The 16,339-nt window shown below is 47.0% G+C and overlaps 2 protein-coding genes across 2 annotated transcripts in view; both read left to right on the top strand.

Moving 5' to 3' along the window:
* The first annotated feature begins 856 nt into the window (after window positions 1-856).
* RRS1 (regulator of ribosome synthesis 1) lies at window positions 857-2,581 on the top strand. Its single transcript, XM_017896327.1, has one exon. The coding sequence runs from the start codon at window positions 989-991 to the stop codon at window positions 2,084-2,086; it is 1,098 nt and encodes a 365-aa protein (XP_017751816.1). The 5' UTR covers window positions 857-988; the 3' UTR covers window positions 2,087-2,581.
* A 1,727-nt stretch (window positions 2,582-4,308) lies between these two features.
* Window positions 4,309-16,339, top strand: part of ADHFE1 (alcohol dehydrogenase iron containing 1) — a 42,276-nt gene continuing 30,245 nt past the window's right edge. Inside the window, 4 exon segments of the mRNA XM_017896326.1 lie at window positions 4,309-4,409; window positions 11,985-12,022; window positions 14,641-14,687; window positions 16,210-16,263. Of these exon segments, the coding sequence (XP_017751815.1) occupies window positions 4,351-4,409; window positions 11,985-12,022; window positions 14,641-14,687; window positions 16,210-16,263 (198 nt within the window). The 5' untranslated portion in view covers window positions 4,309-4,350.

Raw genomic sequence — 16,339 nt, 5'->3', positions numbered from 1 at the left:
AAGTATTTTTATCCTTATCTCACAGGCCTTACAATGGCCTCAACAAGTAAAATTGCTGAAGGACCAGCAGTGGCACAGTCAGGATTGGAACCTAGGCAGTGTAACTGCAGAGCCTGGCGGAGAGTGTAACTGCAGAGCGTGGCGTAGTTTCAGCATTGTACTAGACTGATTGAACTAGAGTAGGTTCTGTAACTGCAGAACCCCGGAGCTCCAAGTCAGCTAGCTCGGTAGGGTCGGTGCACACCTGCGCCCACTCGGGACAGCTTCATTGCCAGAGCCTCTGACTCCCAAAACAAAACGAATCTTCTACAATTAGCTCTGTGTGTATCTGTGGGATGTTATCTTTCTCGTGCCACAACTAGGAACCCTGAAAGCAAATTATGACTCCGGTGAAACAATTTGGCCCTAAGAAGGGTGATTGTCTAAACATCTTCACAACGGGTTTACACAGAAATTGTAACATGCACTTGATTGGAAACCCACACCACAGGCAGTCCCAGGAATTTGTACCCGCCCTGGTCCTGGACCGCCCCTCCGGACTGCGCCCCAAGACTGTCCCCGGACCACCATCCTAACACCACACCCTGAACTGCCCCCCCCCCAGGACCGCCCTCTCTAGACTGTCAGCGAGACTGTCCCAGGACCGCCCCCCTGGACCGCCCCCGCGCCCCGCTGCATCCTGGGAATCGTAGTCCCAATCCTGCTCTGGAACTAGTAGTGCCGGCTGCTGGCGCCAGCTCCGCCTCTATCAGACGTCAGCCTAAAGGTCCCGCTTCTAATCCCATCATCTCTCCATACCGCCCTCTGCCGGCCTTTCCTCTGGTTGCCCGCATGGCGAGCCGGTTCCGGGCGCTCCGGAAGCGAACCTTTCTTTTCCGGATTGGGCATCCCGGCGTCTGCACGTGGTTATGTTGCCGGAGTTTGGGCCGCCCCTGTAGGAAAAGTAACTTCAGCTGCAGCCCCAAAGCGAGTGAGCCGACCCGGAGCCATGGAGGGCCAGAGCGTGGAGGAGCTGCTGGCAAAGGCAGAGCAGGACGAGGCAGAGAAGTTGCAACGCATCACGGTGCACAAGGAGCTGGAGCTGGAGTTTGACCTGGGCAACCTGCTGGCTTCGGACCGGAACCCCCCGACCGGACTGCGGTGCGCCGGACCCACGCCGGAGGCCGAGCTGCGGGCCCTGGCGCGGGACAATACGCAATTGCTCATCAACCAGCTGTGGCAGCTGCCCACGGAGCGCGTGGAAGAGACGATAGTGGCGCGGCTGCCGGAGCCCACCACACGCCTGCCGCGAGAGAAGCCTCTGCCCCGGCCGCGGCCACTTACACGCTGGCAGCAGTTCGCGCGCCTCAAGGGCATCCGTCCCAAGAAGAAGAACAACCTGGTGTGGGACGAGGTGAGCAGCCAGTGGCGGCGGCGCTGGGGCTACCAGCGCGCCCGGGACGACACCAAGGAATGGCTGATTGAGGTGCCCGGCAATGCCGACCCCTTGGAGGACCAGTTCGCCAAGCGTATTCAGGCCAAGAAGGAACGAGTGGCCAAGAACGAGCTGAACCGGCTGCGTAACCTGGCCCGCGCGCACAAGATGCAGCTGCCCAGCGCGGCCGGCTTGCACCCTACCGGACACCAGAGTAAGGAGGAGCTGGGCCGCGCCATGCAGGTGGCCAAGGTCTCCACCGCCTCTGTGGGGCGCTTCCAGGAGCGCCTCCCCAAGGAGAAGGCGCCCCGGGGCTCTGGCAAGAAGAGGAAGTTTCAACCCCTTTTCGGGGACTTTGCAGCCGAGAAAAAGAACCAGTTGGAGCTGCTTCGTGTCATGAACAGCAAGAAGCCTCAGCTGGATGTGACGAGGGCCACCAATAAGCAGATGAGGGAGGAGGACCAGGAGGAGGCCGCCAAGAGGAGGAAAATGAGCCAGAAGGGCAAGAGAAAGGGAGGCCGGCAGGGACCTGGGGGCAAGAGGAAAGGGGGGCCGCCCAGCCAGGGAGGGAAGAGGAGAGGGGGCTTGGGAGGCAAGATGAATTCCGGGCCGCCTGGCTTGGGTAACAAGAGAAAAGGAGGACAGCGCCCAGGAGGAAAGAGGAGGAAGTAATAGTTTCTCACCGTCAGACCCGTCTGAAAACCAAGGACTATAAATACTAAGTGTTAAGTTCTAGGTACTTGTACGGGGACTCAGAAGGACCTGGCCGCTCCCTTCATTGAGTTTAAACGGACAGGATTGCCCTTCCCTCAAGAGAGTATGTAAGTGTTGGACTGCAGAAATTAATGTTTTTCCTACAACCGAGACTTTGGCTGCAGATTAAGAACTTATTTGAGGATTTAAGAATTAGGGAAATAATTTGGTAAACCAGGAATGAGTTCTATTCTTAAACAGCCTTTTTTATTTTTAACTTTGGATATAGGGTGAGGTAGACTTGGCCATATTTCAGACTTAGATTGACGTATATGTTTCTGCATTATTTTTACAACAAGCTTGTGAATCAGAGCGGGGGGGTGCGGGGAAGGGAAAGAAAACAGTTTCAGAATTGGATAGGCAAGTGACTGTTTTAAAGGTTAATAAAGATGTCTTATCTAGTGTGGCTTTTAACTTTCTGACTATTGGTTAGAAATTGTACATGAAGCCAGTTACCTGGATACCTGGTACAGATTATTTTTGTTTACTTTCTAAAAAACACAAAGCAGGCCGGGCGCAGTGGCTCACTCCTATAGAGTCCCAGCACTTTGGGAGGCAGAGGCGGGCGGATCACCTGAGGTCAGGAGTTTGACACCAGCCTGGCCAACACAGTGAAACCCCATCTCTACTAAAAATAAAAAAATTAGCCGGACATGGTGGCTGGTACCTGTAGTCTCAGCTACTTGGGAGGCTGAGGCGGGAGGATCGTTTGAACCTGGGAGGCAGAGGTTGCAGTGAGCCCAGATCAGGCCACTGCACTCCACTCCAGCCTGGGCAACAGAGGGACCTCAAAAAAAAAAAAAAGCAGTTAAATTATAATAGTTGCAGTGAGACCACTTTCAAACTATCCTTCTTTTGGTATCAAATATAATATTCAAAGTAGTAAAACCAATGGCTGTTTTTTAAAAAAGATTTTATGCTTTTCAACACTGAACACATGGATTTCCTGTAAATGATCAATTTGGGCTTCATTGACTAATGGTAACAATCCTCATTAATCCAGAAAACACTTAAATCTCTCTACATTTGTATCCCCAGTTGTGTGTGTGTGTTTATGTGTGTGTGTGTTTGTTTTTAAGCTTGACGTCAGGTATAGTTTTGTTTGGGGAAGAAAGAGACCCATAAGATTCTTAATTAAGACATTATTATCTTTTTTTTGGTTTGTTTTTCAGTTCCGGGGTACATGTGCAGAATGTGCACGTTTGTTACATAGGTAAACGTGTGCCATGGTGGCTTGCTGCACCATCAACCCATCACCTAAGTATTAAGCCTCTCTGCCCCCTTCTGTCCCCTGCCCCAGGCCCCAATGTGTGTTGTTCCCCTCCCTGTGTACATGTGTTCTCATAGAACATTATTATCTTTTGATTCATTTGTCAAGTTGGCCTGAGCTGGTTTGGTTAGGAGGTGAAATGTTTATGTAGCTGTCCTTGGTCTTCCTGTCCGTCAGTCTCTTCCAGTTTGATCTCAAATTCATTTCTATAAAACTTAATATCTCCTGTAAAGGATTCAGATTTCATAGTAACAGATTACTAAAAATGCACATGTTTAGTTGTTACTGCCTTTGGATACTTTCTGATAAAGTTGAGCTTTGTCGTTAATCAGCTTTTCCACTGGGGCATGGAAGATATGGCACTGCCAAGCCCTCCTGGAGCATAGCCTAATCATGGCAAGTTTTAACTATTGATGAAACCATTTTGCTTTCATCAAAAGCAAAGCCATTCACACAGTATTTAGCAAAGACCCTCGGGCTCTGCTAGGTTCTTGTTTACTGTTAAAACAGTTTAAAGGCAGGGTCTTAAACACTTAAAATACTCCCAGAAGGGAAAGTAAAATTTTAAAGGATTCACAAATCCTTTAAACATGGAAAAAGAATGTCCCTGTTCCTCTCCCTTTCCCCAAGTCCTCAACATGTGAAAAATAGAGGATAAGTAAAGAGATTTAACGCCGGATCCGAGGCCCTGCGGAGCAGTTACCTTCTACGGCAATGTCAAGGATGGATGGTGCGAGTGCCGCTGGGGCAGCTGGGGTTCTGGTTCTTACTCCGTGGGAATATGGCCCTGAGCCCGACTGGGCTGGGGCTTAGACAGGTGACACGGCAGAGCGGGTGGGCAGGCGCGGCCTACGTGATTGGCCGGCGGAGGGGGCGGTGTAGGACCCAGGGAGGATAGAGGACTCCCAGCGCCATGGCCGCAGCCGCCCGGGCCCGGGTCGCGCACTTGCTGAGGCAACTGCAACGTGCAGCGTGAGTGCGGGGCCGGCGGGCGGGCAGGGGACAGCAGGATGCCACTGTGCCCACGCAGCCCCTTGGGTGTGACCCGCTCGGATCCTGCGTAGTCTTCTCCGCTTGCTTTCAAGAATTCGGGGAAAGGGATACCGCCCTGAACTCCCACCGCGCGCCAGGCGGAACAACCAGGTCACAGAGTGCGCGATGCAGCCTCGCAGGACGCAGTGAGGCAGCCTTTACTCTGTCTACCGTTAAGGAAACTGAGGCCCAGAGAGGACCTGGTCCCACATCGTAGCAGGCAGTGGAGAGCTTGGCATGGTGGCCAAGACAAATTCATGTATGCAGTTGATACATATTTATTGGACATATATTACGTGCCAAAAACTATTCTAGGTTCTGGGGATACAAAGATAAAAGGCTCTGGAGCAGTTTGAGGTCTAGTGGGGAATGGGATGAGGGGACGAGGCTAAAACCGGCCACAGCAGACTGGGTGTAGAAGGGAAGGATGGATGTGAGAAGTCGCAGAGTCACACTCCTTGGCACGTACAGGGGAGTCAGGGTTTCAATGTTATGACACGCCTGACTCCCTGCAGAAATGCGAGGTACATCCTGGTCACCTGACAAATACTTGCTGACCATGCAAGTGCATAAGTCTGTCTGGGAAACATGGAAAAGTTTGAGCTCACAGGTGGAGATCAGTAGGAGGAAAGGCGAGGGACTGGAGAGGAATGTCAGGCAGAGAGAAGAGCAACACCAGCGATGGAGATGCAGTCCCAGGACACAAAAGTCAAGTAGACCTACCTTCATAGGAGAAGACAGCTGATAAAAGACCATGAATAAGAATATAGCTAATACCATGAGCCAGGCAGTGTCCTACACACTTTGAATGGACTATCAGTATAATAGTAACTCTAATCCTTTCGCTGACCCTGTGACATACGGTATTGTCATCCTCATAGATACGGAAATAACGGCATGGGGAGGAATTTGTCCAGCGTCACACAGCTAAGCAAATGGCACAGTCATAATTTGAACCCAGATACTCTGGCTTCCCAGTCCTTGTTCTCAGGCCTGTACTAAGGAATTTGAATTGTGTCCTGTAGATAATGGAAAGCCATTGAACAGTATTTCTCACCATGAAACACTGATACCTTAAAGTGTCCCATAACAAAAGAATTCCATGGCCAAATAAGTTTGGGAAGCTTCTTACTGCTGTATTGCCCTCTTGGAGAATCAAAATATACATTAGACACGCAGGGCTCTAAGAAGCTACAAAAAAAAAACTAAAGCTGTGTTGAAATTTTTGGTTTTAAACCTGTGTCATAGAATTCTTTGTCACACAACACCATTCATATCCCATGGAATCAGTGTCACACACAGAATGTTTTTGGAACGGTTGCATGAGAAGGGAGTGTGGCATAATCAGAACTGTGTTAGCGCATTCTGGTGGAAATGTGAAGAGGAAGGACTAGAGGTCATTGTCCTGCTCCAGTCTAAAGATAATGGCTTCATGCACGGAGAGGCAGTTCCTTGGGTAGATAGAAATGTTGAGAGGTTGGTTAGAATCCACAGGATTTTGTATCTGAATAGTTAAGAGTTGAGATTTCTGGCTTGGGAACCAAGTAAACAGTGGGCTCATTTACCAAGGCAGGGACTGTAGGAGGGTTAGTGTTAGGAGGAAGATGGCAACTTCAGTCTAGGGCATTTTGAGTTGAGCATGCTTCTGGTACATTCAGATGGAGACCCTCAGTAGGTGATTGAAAGCATTGTTCTGGGGCTCAAGAGTGAGTTGGGAACACATCCATCCATGTGTACAGAGGACAGTTGAAGCCTTAGCAAAACTCTAACCTAGAAGGAAACAGCTGAGGGTGAATTCCTGGGGAGCAGCACTGCCACAGCAGGAGTAGCAAGATGGTGCTTTCTTCTGCACGTGCTTATTTTTCTAATAGGGTAAACATTCTAAAAGTGGGAGATTTCCGATGAAAATCCTGGAAAATTGGAAAGTGACATCATTGGGCCCATGTTTCATCAGGGAAAAGTGGTCTAGGGCATGGGGTGATGTGTGGCCACCTCTATTGGACAGAGCATGCACTCTGGGCTTCTGCCCAATGCATTCCATAGAGCAGCTGCGCTGACAACTGAATGGAGGGGAAAGAACCAGCACTGAAGAAGACAGAGGCAAGGTGTGGCCTGGCCAGAGAGGTTGTGGGAATGCCCTGGAGGGCAAGAGTCATATTCTCTCTCCAGATGTGCAGCCCTTAGCTAGGCAGGGTGGCGGGTGCCCGTGGTCCCAGCTACTCAGGAGGCTGAGGCAGGAGAATCACTTGAACCTGGGAGGCGTAGTTTGCAGTGAGCAGAGATCAAGCCGCTTCATTCCAGCCTGGGCTACAAAGCAAGACTCCGTCTCAAAAAAAAAAAAAGATGTGCAGTGCAGCCCTGCTTTGGCTGTGTTCTCTCTGGGGTACAGCAGGGAACAAAACAACCTAACCATGCCATGCATGGGGCACAGGGGACAGATGACAAACTAGTTAGTAAAATTGAGAGTACATTAGCTGTTGACAGTTATTAAAGAGAACATAAAGTGGACTGGAACATTGAAGGAAGGGATGCAATTTTTGAGGTGTTCAGAGCAGCCCTCACTGTGTTAGTTTCCTACAGCTGTTGTAACAAATTATCATGAACCTGGTGGTTTAACACACATTTATCTTCTTAACAGTTCCAGAGGTCGGAAGTCCAAAATTAGTTTTACTAGGCTGAAGCCAAGGTGTGAGCAGAGCCACACTCCCTCTTGAGTAAGGCTCAGAGGTGCCGCAGAATCCACTTACTTGCTTTTTTCCAGCTTCTGGATCTGTACCTTCGGTTCCTTAGCTTGTGGCCCCTTCATCCATCTTCACAGCTGGCACCCATCTTGCTTCAGTGCTCACATTTCTGTCTTTCGGGTCAAATCTCCCTTTGTCTCCCTTTTATAAGGATATGAGTGATTGCATTTAGGGCCCACACAGATCGTCCAGGATAATCTCCCCATCTCAAGATTTTTTTTTTTTTTTTTTTTTTTTGAGACACAGTCTTGATGTCACTTAGGATGGGGTGCAGTGATGTGATCATGGCTCACTGCAATCTTGAATTTCTGGCCTCCTCAAAGATCCTCCCACCTTAGCCTCCCAAGTAGCTGGGACTACAGTGCACACCATCATGCTCAGCTAATTTTATTTTTTGTAGAGATGGAGTCTCACTATGTTTCCCAGGCTGTTCTTGAACTCCTGGCCTCAAGCAGTCCTCCCACCTCGGCCTCCCAAAGTGCTAGGATTACAGGTATGCGCCACAACACCTGGCAAGATTCTTTTTTTTTTTTTTTTGAGATGGAGTCTTGCTCTGTCGCCCAGGCTGGAGTACAGTAGTGTGATCTTGGCACACTGCAACCTCCACCTCCTGGGTCTGAGTGATTCTCCTGCCTCAGCCTGCCGAGTAGCTGGGACTACAGGCACACACCACCATACCCGGCTAATTTTTGTACTTTTAGTAGATACGGGGTTTTGCCATGTTAGCCAGGCTGGTCTTGAACTCCTGACCTCAGGTGATCCGCCCGCCTCAGCCTCCCAAAGTGCTGGGATTACAGGTGTGAACCACTTTGCCCAGCCAGAATTCTTAATCATATCTGCAAAGTTCCTCTTACCATATAGGGTAACATTCACAGATTCCAGGATTAGAACCTTATCTTCAGGAGCGACTACTCAGCTGACCACACTCACTGAGAAGGTAATGGTTGCAGAAAGACCAGTGGATGGAGAAAGCAAACCCTGTGGCTTTCAGGGAAGGTACACAGAGGTGAAGCATACCTGGGTATAGAGCAGAGTGAATAGGGGGGAGATGGGAGTGTGGGGCCAAGGGTGACCCCAAGATTTTCTGGCGTGAACAACTGGAAGGATGAAATTGCCATTTGATGGGGATGGGGAAGGCTGTGGGAAAAGCAGGCTTGAGAGAACACCAGGAGCTTAGTCTTCCATAGGGAAAATGTTGACACTTCATAGACTTCCAAGCAGAGATGCCAAGTGGGCAGGTGAACCTGGAGTTCAGGAGAGATGCCCAAGCCAGAAAGATAAATTTGGAAGTCATCAGCATCAAAGGTATTTGAGACCATGAGACCAGGGGAGGTCACTAAGAGACTGAGTGTGGAAAGAAAAGAAAATGTTCCAGGACTGATCCCTGAGCCCTCCAGCGTTTGGAGTCAAAAATCATGAAAAGAAATGAAGCTAAGAGCAGCCAGTGTGGTGAGAAGAAAACTGAGTGGTGCCCTGGAAGCCAGGGAAGAACATGTTTCCAGGAAGGAGGGAGTGATCAGGAGAATGCCGCTGACACATCAGGTACCGTGAGGACAGAACTGAACTGAGCAGGGTGGTTAGCTGGGTAGAGGGCATTAGTGAGCTGGGAAGTTGGTCAGTTGAGTCGGGATAAAAGGTGAAGGCAGGAGGTTCCAGAGGGAATGGGAGAAGATAAATCAGAAGAATGAATATAGCCCGCTGAAGGGAAGGAGAGAGGTAAAAGTGGGAGTGGGAGAGGAAAGAGGAACAAGAGGTTTCTGGTTTTGTTATATTAGATGGAGGAAATGTGCTTATGAATAAGCTAAAAAAAAAATGCTGGTTGCTGATGGATAATGTCTAACAGGAAGGGGGATTTTGATGATTTAGAGGAGAGAAGGGAGAGCTGCTGGCAGTCCTTGAGTAGATGAGAGGGGATGCGATTTAGGGAATGGGAGACAGATTGGCTTTTGCTGAGAGTGTGGCTAAGAGGTAATCAGCGATATCAAGAGGGAAGCCAGAATAATGGGGCCAGAGCCAGGAGGGTAGGTAGCCTCACTCTGCTTCTCTGAAGGAGTCCAAAGAAGCCCATTAGTGCCTTCAGGCCATCCTAAGAAGGCAGGAACCCACGGCCCGGTTCCCCCACTCCAGTTCAGGCCCTCTGTCTTGGCATGCCAGGAAAAGAGAGGAGAGGGTCATGGGAATGAAAATGTCTACATTCACTTATTTATTCATTTACTCCCTCATTTAATCAGTACAAAAGACTTACTTTGTGCCTGGCACTTACTTGGTGCTAGCCACAGGGAATAAAGTTGTGAGAAACAGTAGATCCTACTTGGGCATCACTAAACTCACAATCCACAGGCAGACAGAAGCAGGAAAACAGCACCAGTGTGGTACATTTTAACGTGAAGGGAGGCTCCAGAAAGGGTGTCTCTCTGCAGCCTCAGGCCTCAGGGAAGGCTGCCCAGGGGAACTGACAGGAAAGAACAAAAGTTATCCAGAAAAAGGGAAGGAAAGTATGTTGCAGGCAGAGAAAATAATAAGGGCGAAGTTCTGGAGGAGAGAGAGAGACTGTGGCTCATGGAAGGAAAAGAAAGAAGTTAATTTTTCTGGGAACCCAAACCCAGAGATGGAGTGAGTTGAGGGGCCAGTCAGGCAGGGGCAGGCCTGAACTTTATATGAGAGCCGTGGGGAGCCATTGAAGCAGCTTTCAACAAGGGTGTGACATTCATTGGAAATAGGCCCCAACTACAGTGTGAGGAATAGAGGTGGCAGAGGTGGAGCCATGAGAAGCCAGTTGGGAATTTGGTAGTCATCCACATGAGAGGTGATACTGGAACCAGAGAGTGACAGGGTCCCAGGAAAAGTGGGTAGAGTTGGGTAGAGACATGTTTGAGGCCTTGGTGCATAATGAGCTCTAAAGGGTGAGGGAGGAGGAAGGGTCAGAATGGCTGAAGGCAGCCCAGGACAGAACCTAACATTTAAGGAATAGGCAGAGTGAAAAAGGAGCCAGTAAAAGAACAATTAGAGGAAGCCTAGGCAAGTAGGGCTATTGGAAGCCAGGAAAAAGTTCCACCTGCCCAAAAAGGTGTGATCATGCGTTTTATGCTACTAGAGTGAGATGCTACCAGGTCTGAGAAGTGAGGACACAGCCGGACAGCTGGACTTGCAGACACAGCAGCCTGATTTCAGGGGCCAAGGAATGTGTCCGAGACCCAGAAGCGAAGCCAGCAAATGTAGGTCGGGAGGAGAGAGAGGGAGAGTGAGCCCGCCAGAGGGGGTAGGAGGTGGAAAAGTTTCAGGCGCAAAACTCTTCAATAGGCTGAAAAAGATTGAGTGAGGCGGAGAACTAGGAAATACAGGACAGGTAGAGGTCCCGAGAAAGCAAGAGGGGACAGGATACAAACCGCGAGTAAGAAGTGGAAATAATGAATCGAGATAGCCTCAGAGCTTGGGGAAGAAAAAAAAGGGGGGGTGGGAGGTGGGGAGGAAGCAAGTGCTCCCAGGAGCGTTCACTTTGGAAAGCTTTGAGTTTGGATTTTTTTTTCCTTCCCTCTACCTCACTTTTCTTGTCCTTGGAGGATGTAAGCAGGGAAAGTCCTCCAACCAAAGCCCACCGTGAAGGGACACGCCTGGCCTGGCCCGCGTCCTCTTCCCCGGCGCGCGGCGGGGACCACTAGATGGCGGCCGCGACTCGCGCCAGCTCTCACTCGCCCCCTGGTCTGCTTTGACTTCACAGTTCCAATTTTTGAGATCTGGGCGGCCACTGAGATCAACCCTTTTCTTCTCCCCAACCTTCCCCTCGGGTGTTTTAATTCCAGATTTGAATTTTTGGCGGGGAGGAGGAAGTGATGCACTCAAGTATCTACCGAGACCCAACCACTGGACAAGGTTCTTTGCGCAACCCAACGAAACATAAAACCGTCTTCCCAGCCTCGATCAGAGAGGGAGCAGGAGAAAGAGAAGCCAGAGGAGGGACTGGGACTGTCCAAGAAATAGGAGACAACCAGGACAGGAAGGGAGACCAGAGCCAGGGGAGGGAGAGTTTCCAAAGAGGAGGACGTGGGAAATCGGTAGAGAAACCGACTGAGAGAAGTGAGATGCGGTGGCGGCCTTGGAGCGCGGGATGCGCCGGGTGTGCGCGCTGCTCGAGGCGCTGGGGAGCCGCGCGGCGGGGATGGAGGAGCGCTCGGAGCCCGGGGCTGCAACTGGGTAGAGAAAGATGGGGACCAGGGAGGTCTTTGGGTCCAGGAAGGTTTCCTGGAGGCTCGGGTCTAGAGCCTGCTTGAAGAAAAATTAGCCACCTTGAAGACGCTGGGAAAGATATAAGACAAGTTCCCAGCATAGGGTAGTAAGTAAGAAGAGGCGCACGGGTAGAGTTAACCTTGGGTCGATTTGGAGACCAGGGACCCTAACCCAGCTCCTAACCCAGCAAGAGCTGGGGCCTCATGGAGACCAGGGACCCCCATCTTAAACTTGCATGTACCCCCAGAGCGTTTATCTCAGCTGCCCGCAGGCATTTGATAGGAATTGCTTGAGTAAATGAATCCATGAAAGAATAATGCTACAGCGCTGGGAAGACGCTGAGTCAACTTTTTGTCCATCGTTATTTCCGGGTCTCTATGTATTTTTTCTGTTGTACGGTGTCTGCCAAGAACTACCAGTTTGATAGCATCTTAGCATTAGACTGCAATCTGAGTTAGCTTAAGGCTTTTCATTTTTGGTCTTTATTTTCACCTTTGGTTTTTTGTTTGTTTGTTTGTTTGTTTTTTGCTGTCGTTTTTATTTTCCCTAGGTGCCAGTGCCCAACTCATTCTCATACTTACTCCCAAGGTAATACTTCTGTATTTTTAAACTAGCCACAATTTTGGTTTCTGCATTTAACATTATAATACATTTGGGTAGTGTATGTAAAGAAAACTAAGGCATGTGAGAACAAGGTCCATGAAAACAATTACCATTTCACTGTGAAACTGATAACATGTAACTCTATACAAAGTTAGCTGAATGTACACTACTAATCACGTGTTTGTCTCAAATATATATTTAATGCTGCTTATAACGCTTTTCTCTTTTAATTACTTGCCAAGTCTAAAAATGCACAGATAGGATTTTAAGAATGTCTGAGTTCGTCAAACAGAATTAATCAAGATGAAGTCTTTGGAAGGTTCTAAAACATCTCTAAAAACTAGAGGTTAAAGAACAAGGTGGTTCTTAGAAAGAAAAACAAAACTTGTTTGTATCAATCTTTAAAATAATATTGTATTTAAAATAATATTGTATTTCCTAATACTTAAAAATAATAACGAAGTTTCAGTTACCACAACATCTTAATCACTACCAAACACCAAACACTGTGGTCCACAGAGCAGCAGGAAACTCAACATAGTTTCAGCATGTCCTTAGAATGTCACATGGATTACTGACACAGCCACTGATTTTGTCTCTTCTAAGGTCAGATCTAAACATTAAGGCAAGAGTTGGAAAGGAAGGAGGCTGACCATCCAGGATCCTAAGCAGAAACCCACAGAGAAGCCGGCTGGGGAGTTAGAACAGAGAGAGTAACGGACCAAAGGCTTTCTCTTGCCCAAGGAGTGACTTACCCTTCAGGACAAGCCAAGGGACCTCCCTGTCCATCATTAACCGCCATCTATGAGGCAGAAACATGTCCAGCTTTTAAGGCCCTTCTGAACATATACAGAATTTTGTCTTCAGCTGATTTTCTCGAATTCTTAGTTGGTTTCAACAATTAGTTAATTTCCTATTTGAGGGAATAAAATTAATAATTTACAGAAAGATATTCTCATTATTTTCTGGGATCATATTTATGTCTTTATCTAAAATTTAATAACAGGAATAATATACTTTTATATACAGAGAGAGAGACAGGGTCACCCTCTGTCATCCAGGCTGGAGTACAGTGGTACAGTCGTAGCTCACTGTACCCTCAAACTCCTGGGCTCAAGCAATCCTACCACCTCGGCCTCCCACAATGTTGGGATTATAGGCTTGAGCTCCTGCACCAGGACAGATTAATTTTTTTTAGGCCTAGAGGAATCAAATAAATTTGGGTTTTGGTTAAGGGTGCCTTTGCACTCAGGGAGCTGAAGGTAGATTGTTGTCTAGTTCTGATCTATTTTCCTTAAAAAAGAAAAAGCATAGTGAAAATTGTTCTGTAGACTTTATCTTATGACTGACCAGTATCGATACAAATAAGTAGATAAAACAAGGATAAAATCTTTAATTAGGTCCCATTCATTGTTCCAATATGACAGAAAATCATTTTTACCATAATTAAAACCTAATCCTTTGCAAGGAAATAGCACCTTATAAAAATGTTTATTAGGCCAGGCACGGTGGCTCACGCCTGTAATCCTAGGACTTTGGGAGGCCGAGGCGGGTGAGTAACAAGGTCAGCATGGTGAAACTAAAAATACAAAAATAAGCTGGGCATGATGGTGCGCGCCTGTAGTCCCAGGTACTAGGGAGGCTGAGGCAGAAGAATCCCTTGAACCTGGGAGGCAAAGGTTGCAGTGAGCTGAGATCCCGCCACTGCACTCCAGCCTGGGTGATGGAGCGAAACTCCATCTCAAAAAACAAAAAAATTTATTAAATTTCACCAAGATAAATACGTTTTTTATATGCATAAGCTTGAGAAATGTAAATATCTTACTGTGGTAAGTTATCCCTATGAATTAAAAAAAATTAATTCAAACAAGTTATCACAGTTGCTATAAGAAGTGTAAGGCCAAGTCTCTAATTCATGAACTTACTAGTAGTGTGTTTTGCTATAGTAAGCCGCAACTCTAGATCCTAGGGAGTTTTTGTTCTAGAGGATTGTTAGCACATTATGTTTTCAAAAATCCGTATTTTAAATTTATAAATGGAGGAAATGTTTTTATTGTTTCACAAATTTAAGCCCTCAAGTTATGCATTAGGCATTCCTTTTTTTTTTTTTTTTTTTTTTTTTGTCTGAGACCCAGGTCTCAGCTCTGTTGGCCCAGGGCTGGAGTGGCAGTGGCATGATCTCAGCTCACTGCAACCTCCGCCTCTTGGGTTCAAGCTGTTCTCCCGCCTCAGCCTCCTGAGCAGCTGGGACTACAGGTGCCCACCACCACGCCCGGCTAATTTTTTTGCATTTTCAGTAGAGGCAGGGTTTCACCGTGTTAGCCAGGATGGTCTTGATCTCCTGACCTGGTAATCTGCCAGCCTCAGCCTCCCAAAGTGCTGAGATTACAGGTGTGAGCCACCGCGCCCGGCCACATTACATTCTATCTTAAAATGCAGGTATTGATTTTAATTTGATGTGCAACAGTGAAACCTGAAAACAATATATTTTCAGTAAGACTCCAAAGGAAATACTTATGTTCACTGCTGGATTTTACTATCAAATAACAATATTTATGCTTTATTTTAAAGACCCACTTTGATGCTAAATTTTACATTTCTAGCCCCTGGACTTTCACCTTCTGGGAAAACAACAGATTATGCCTTTGAGGTATATTCACTCAATCCATTATTTCTTTTATGAATGACCAGAAAAAATAAAACTAGAATATTTTGCTAATGAATTATTATTTTATTTTAAATCTACTACTAATTCATGTTCCATCATCTCTATTTGATCGGACCATATTTAGCAAAGTACCTGGTTAGTATAATGGAATATAAACCTTCTGAGATCATGGCTAATGTCTAGAGTGCTGTCTTTGTACAGCCACTAAAATAGGATAAATTCCCAATTCTACAAATTCTGCTATATATATGTTATATGTTAAACCTTTAGTTTTATAATTATAACAATTCCAAAAGAGGTCAAAGTAAAGTAACAATTCTGGTGCATTTTTGTCACACTGTAATTACATAACTACTTATAATTATTTGTTTAAGTCCCTATCTCCTCCTAGTCCAGGATTTTTTTTTTTTTTTTTTTTTTTTTTTTTTTTTTTTTTTGAGACAGTCTCACTCTGTCACCCAGGAGTGCAGTGGTGTGATCTCAGCTCACTACAACCTCCGCCTCCTGGGTTCAAGCGATTCTCCTGCCTCAGGCTCCTGACTAGCTGGGATTACAGGTTCATACCACCATGCCCAGCTAATTTTTGTATTTTTAGTAGAGACAGGGTTTTTCCATGTTGGCCAGGCTGGTCTCCAACTCGTGACCTCAGGTGATCCGACCACCTCAGCCTCTCAAGGTGCCAGGATTACAGATGTGAGCCACTGCGCTCGGCTTCAGGAATTACTAATTAAAATGTCACCGGGGGCCCGACGGTTAACTTACAGATGACCAGGCTGGGTGATACCATGCTGAGCTCAATGAAGGCACAGGCCCCATCTAAGGTGTGACTCCACTCAACCTCATAAGATCACTGCCATATGGGAATGCATTCCCAGTTTGCTGGATTATTCAAGAGAAAGTGAAATTCAGATGGTCCTATTAAGTTTTTTTATCCTAATTTTTAAGAGTTATTAGTCAATTCAAAAAAAAAAGAAATTTAAACATAACACAGATCAAACAAAACATATTTCAGGCCAAACATGACCCATCGTCCATCAGTGTAAAAGCCTTTCTCTCATCTGTAAACTTTATGAGGCCATGTGTCTCTTATTCATAGTTGAGTTACCAGAGCCTACACAGTGCCTGGAACATAGAAGACAGTAGCGTTGGCTGGGTGGCAGGTATGCAAGGGTGGGTGGATGAACAGAAAGTACAACATTTGAGAGTTATTTTATGGGTGGAGATAGAGGAAGGCAGGCATTTGAAGCTAAGGGAACAATTGAGAGTTTATGATGTGTTTGGGAAAAGACAAGTCATTCAAATGTGACAGCAGCTGAGGTTTGCTTAAGGAAGTGTGGTGTGTTCACACTTCTTTAAGTGAGACCAGATGGGAGATGACCTGGAAGACCATGCTAAGGAGTGTATACTCTATGCTCTAGGCAACAGGAAACCACTTCAGGTTTTTAGAAATGGACTGGCCAACTCTCAAATACTCCCTACATCTAAACCTTTTTATTTTTTTCAGATGGCTGTTTCAAATATTAGATATGGAGCAGGAGTTACAAAGGAAGTGGGAATGGCAAGTATTCGAGACGTCTACAGTCTCCTACTGTAAACGTTATATATCTCATAAGACACATGCTGACAACAATCAC

This window comes from Rhinopithecus bieti, unplaced genomic scaffold (genome assembly GCF_001698545.2).
Source record: "Rhinopithecus bieti isolate Rb0 unplaced genomic scaffold, ASM169854v2 scaffold_27306, whole genome shotgun sequence".
Lineage (NCBI taxonomy): Eukaryota > Metazoa > Chordata > Mammalia > Primates > Cercopithecidae > Rhinopithecus > Rhinopithecus bieti.
The sequence above is the reverse complement of the archived record's forward strand: the minus strand, read 5'-3'. Positions and strand labels throughout refer to the sequence as shown.

Coding starts and splice junctions, on each gene's coding strand:
- RRS1 (XM_017896327.1), top strand. CDS start 989: ATGGAGGGCCAGAGCGTGGAGGAGCTGCTGGCAAAGGCAGAGCAGGAC.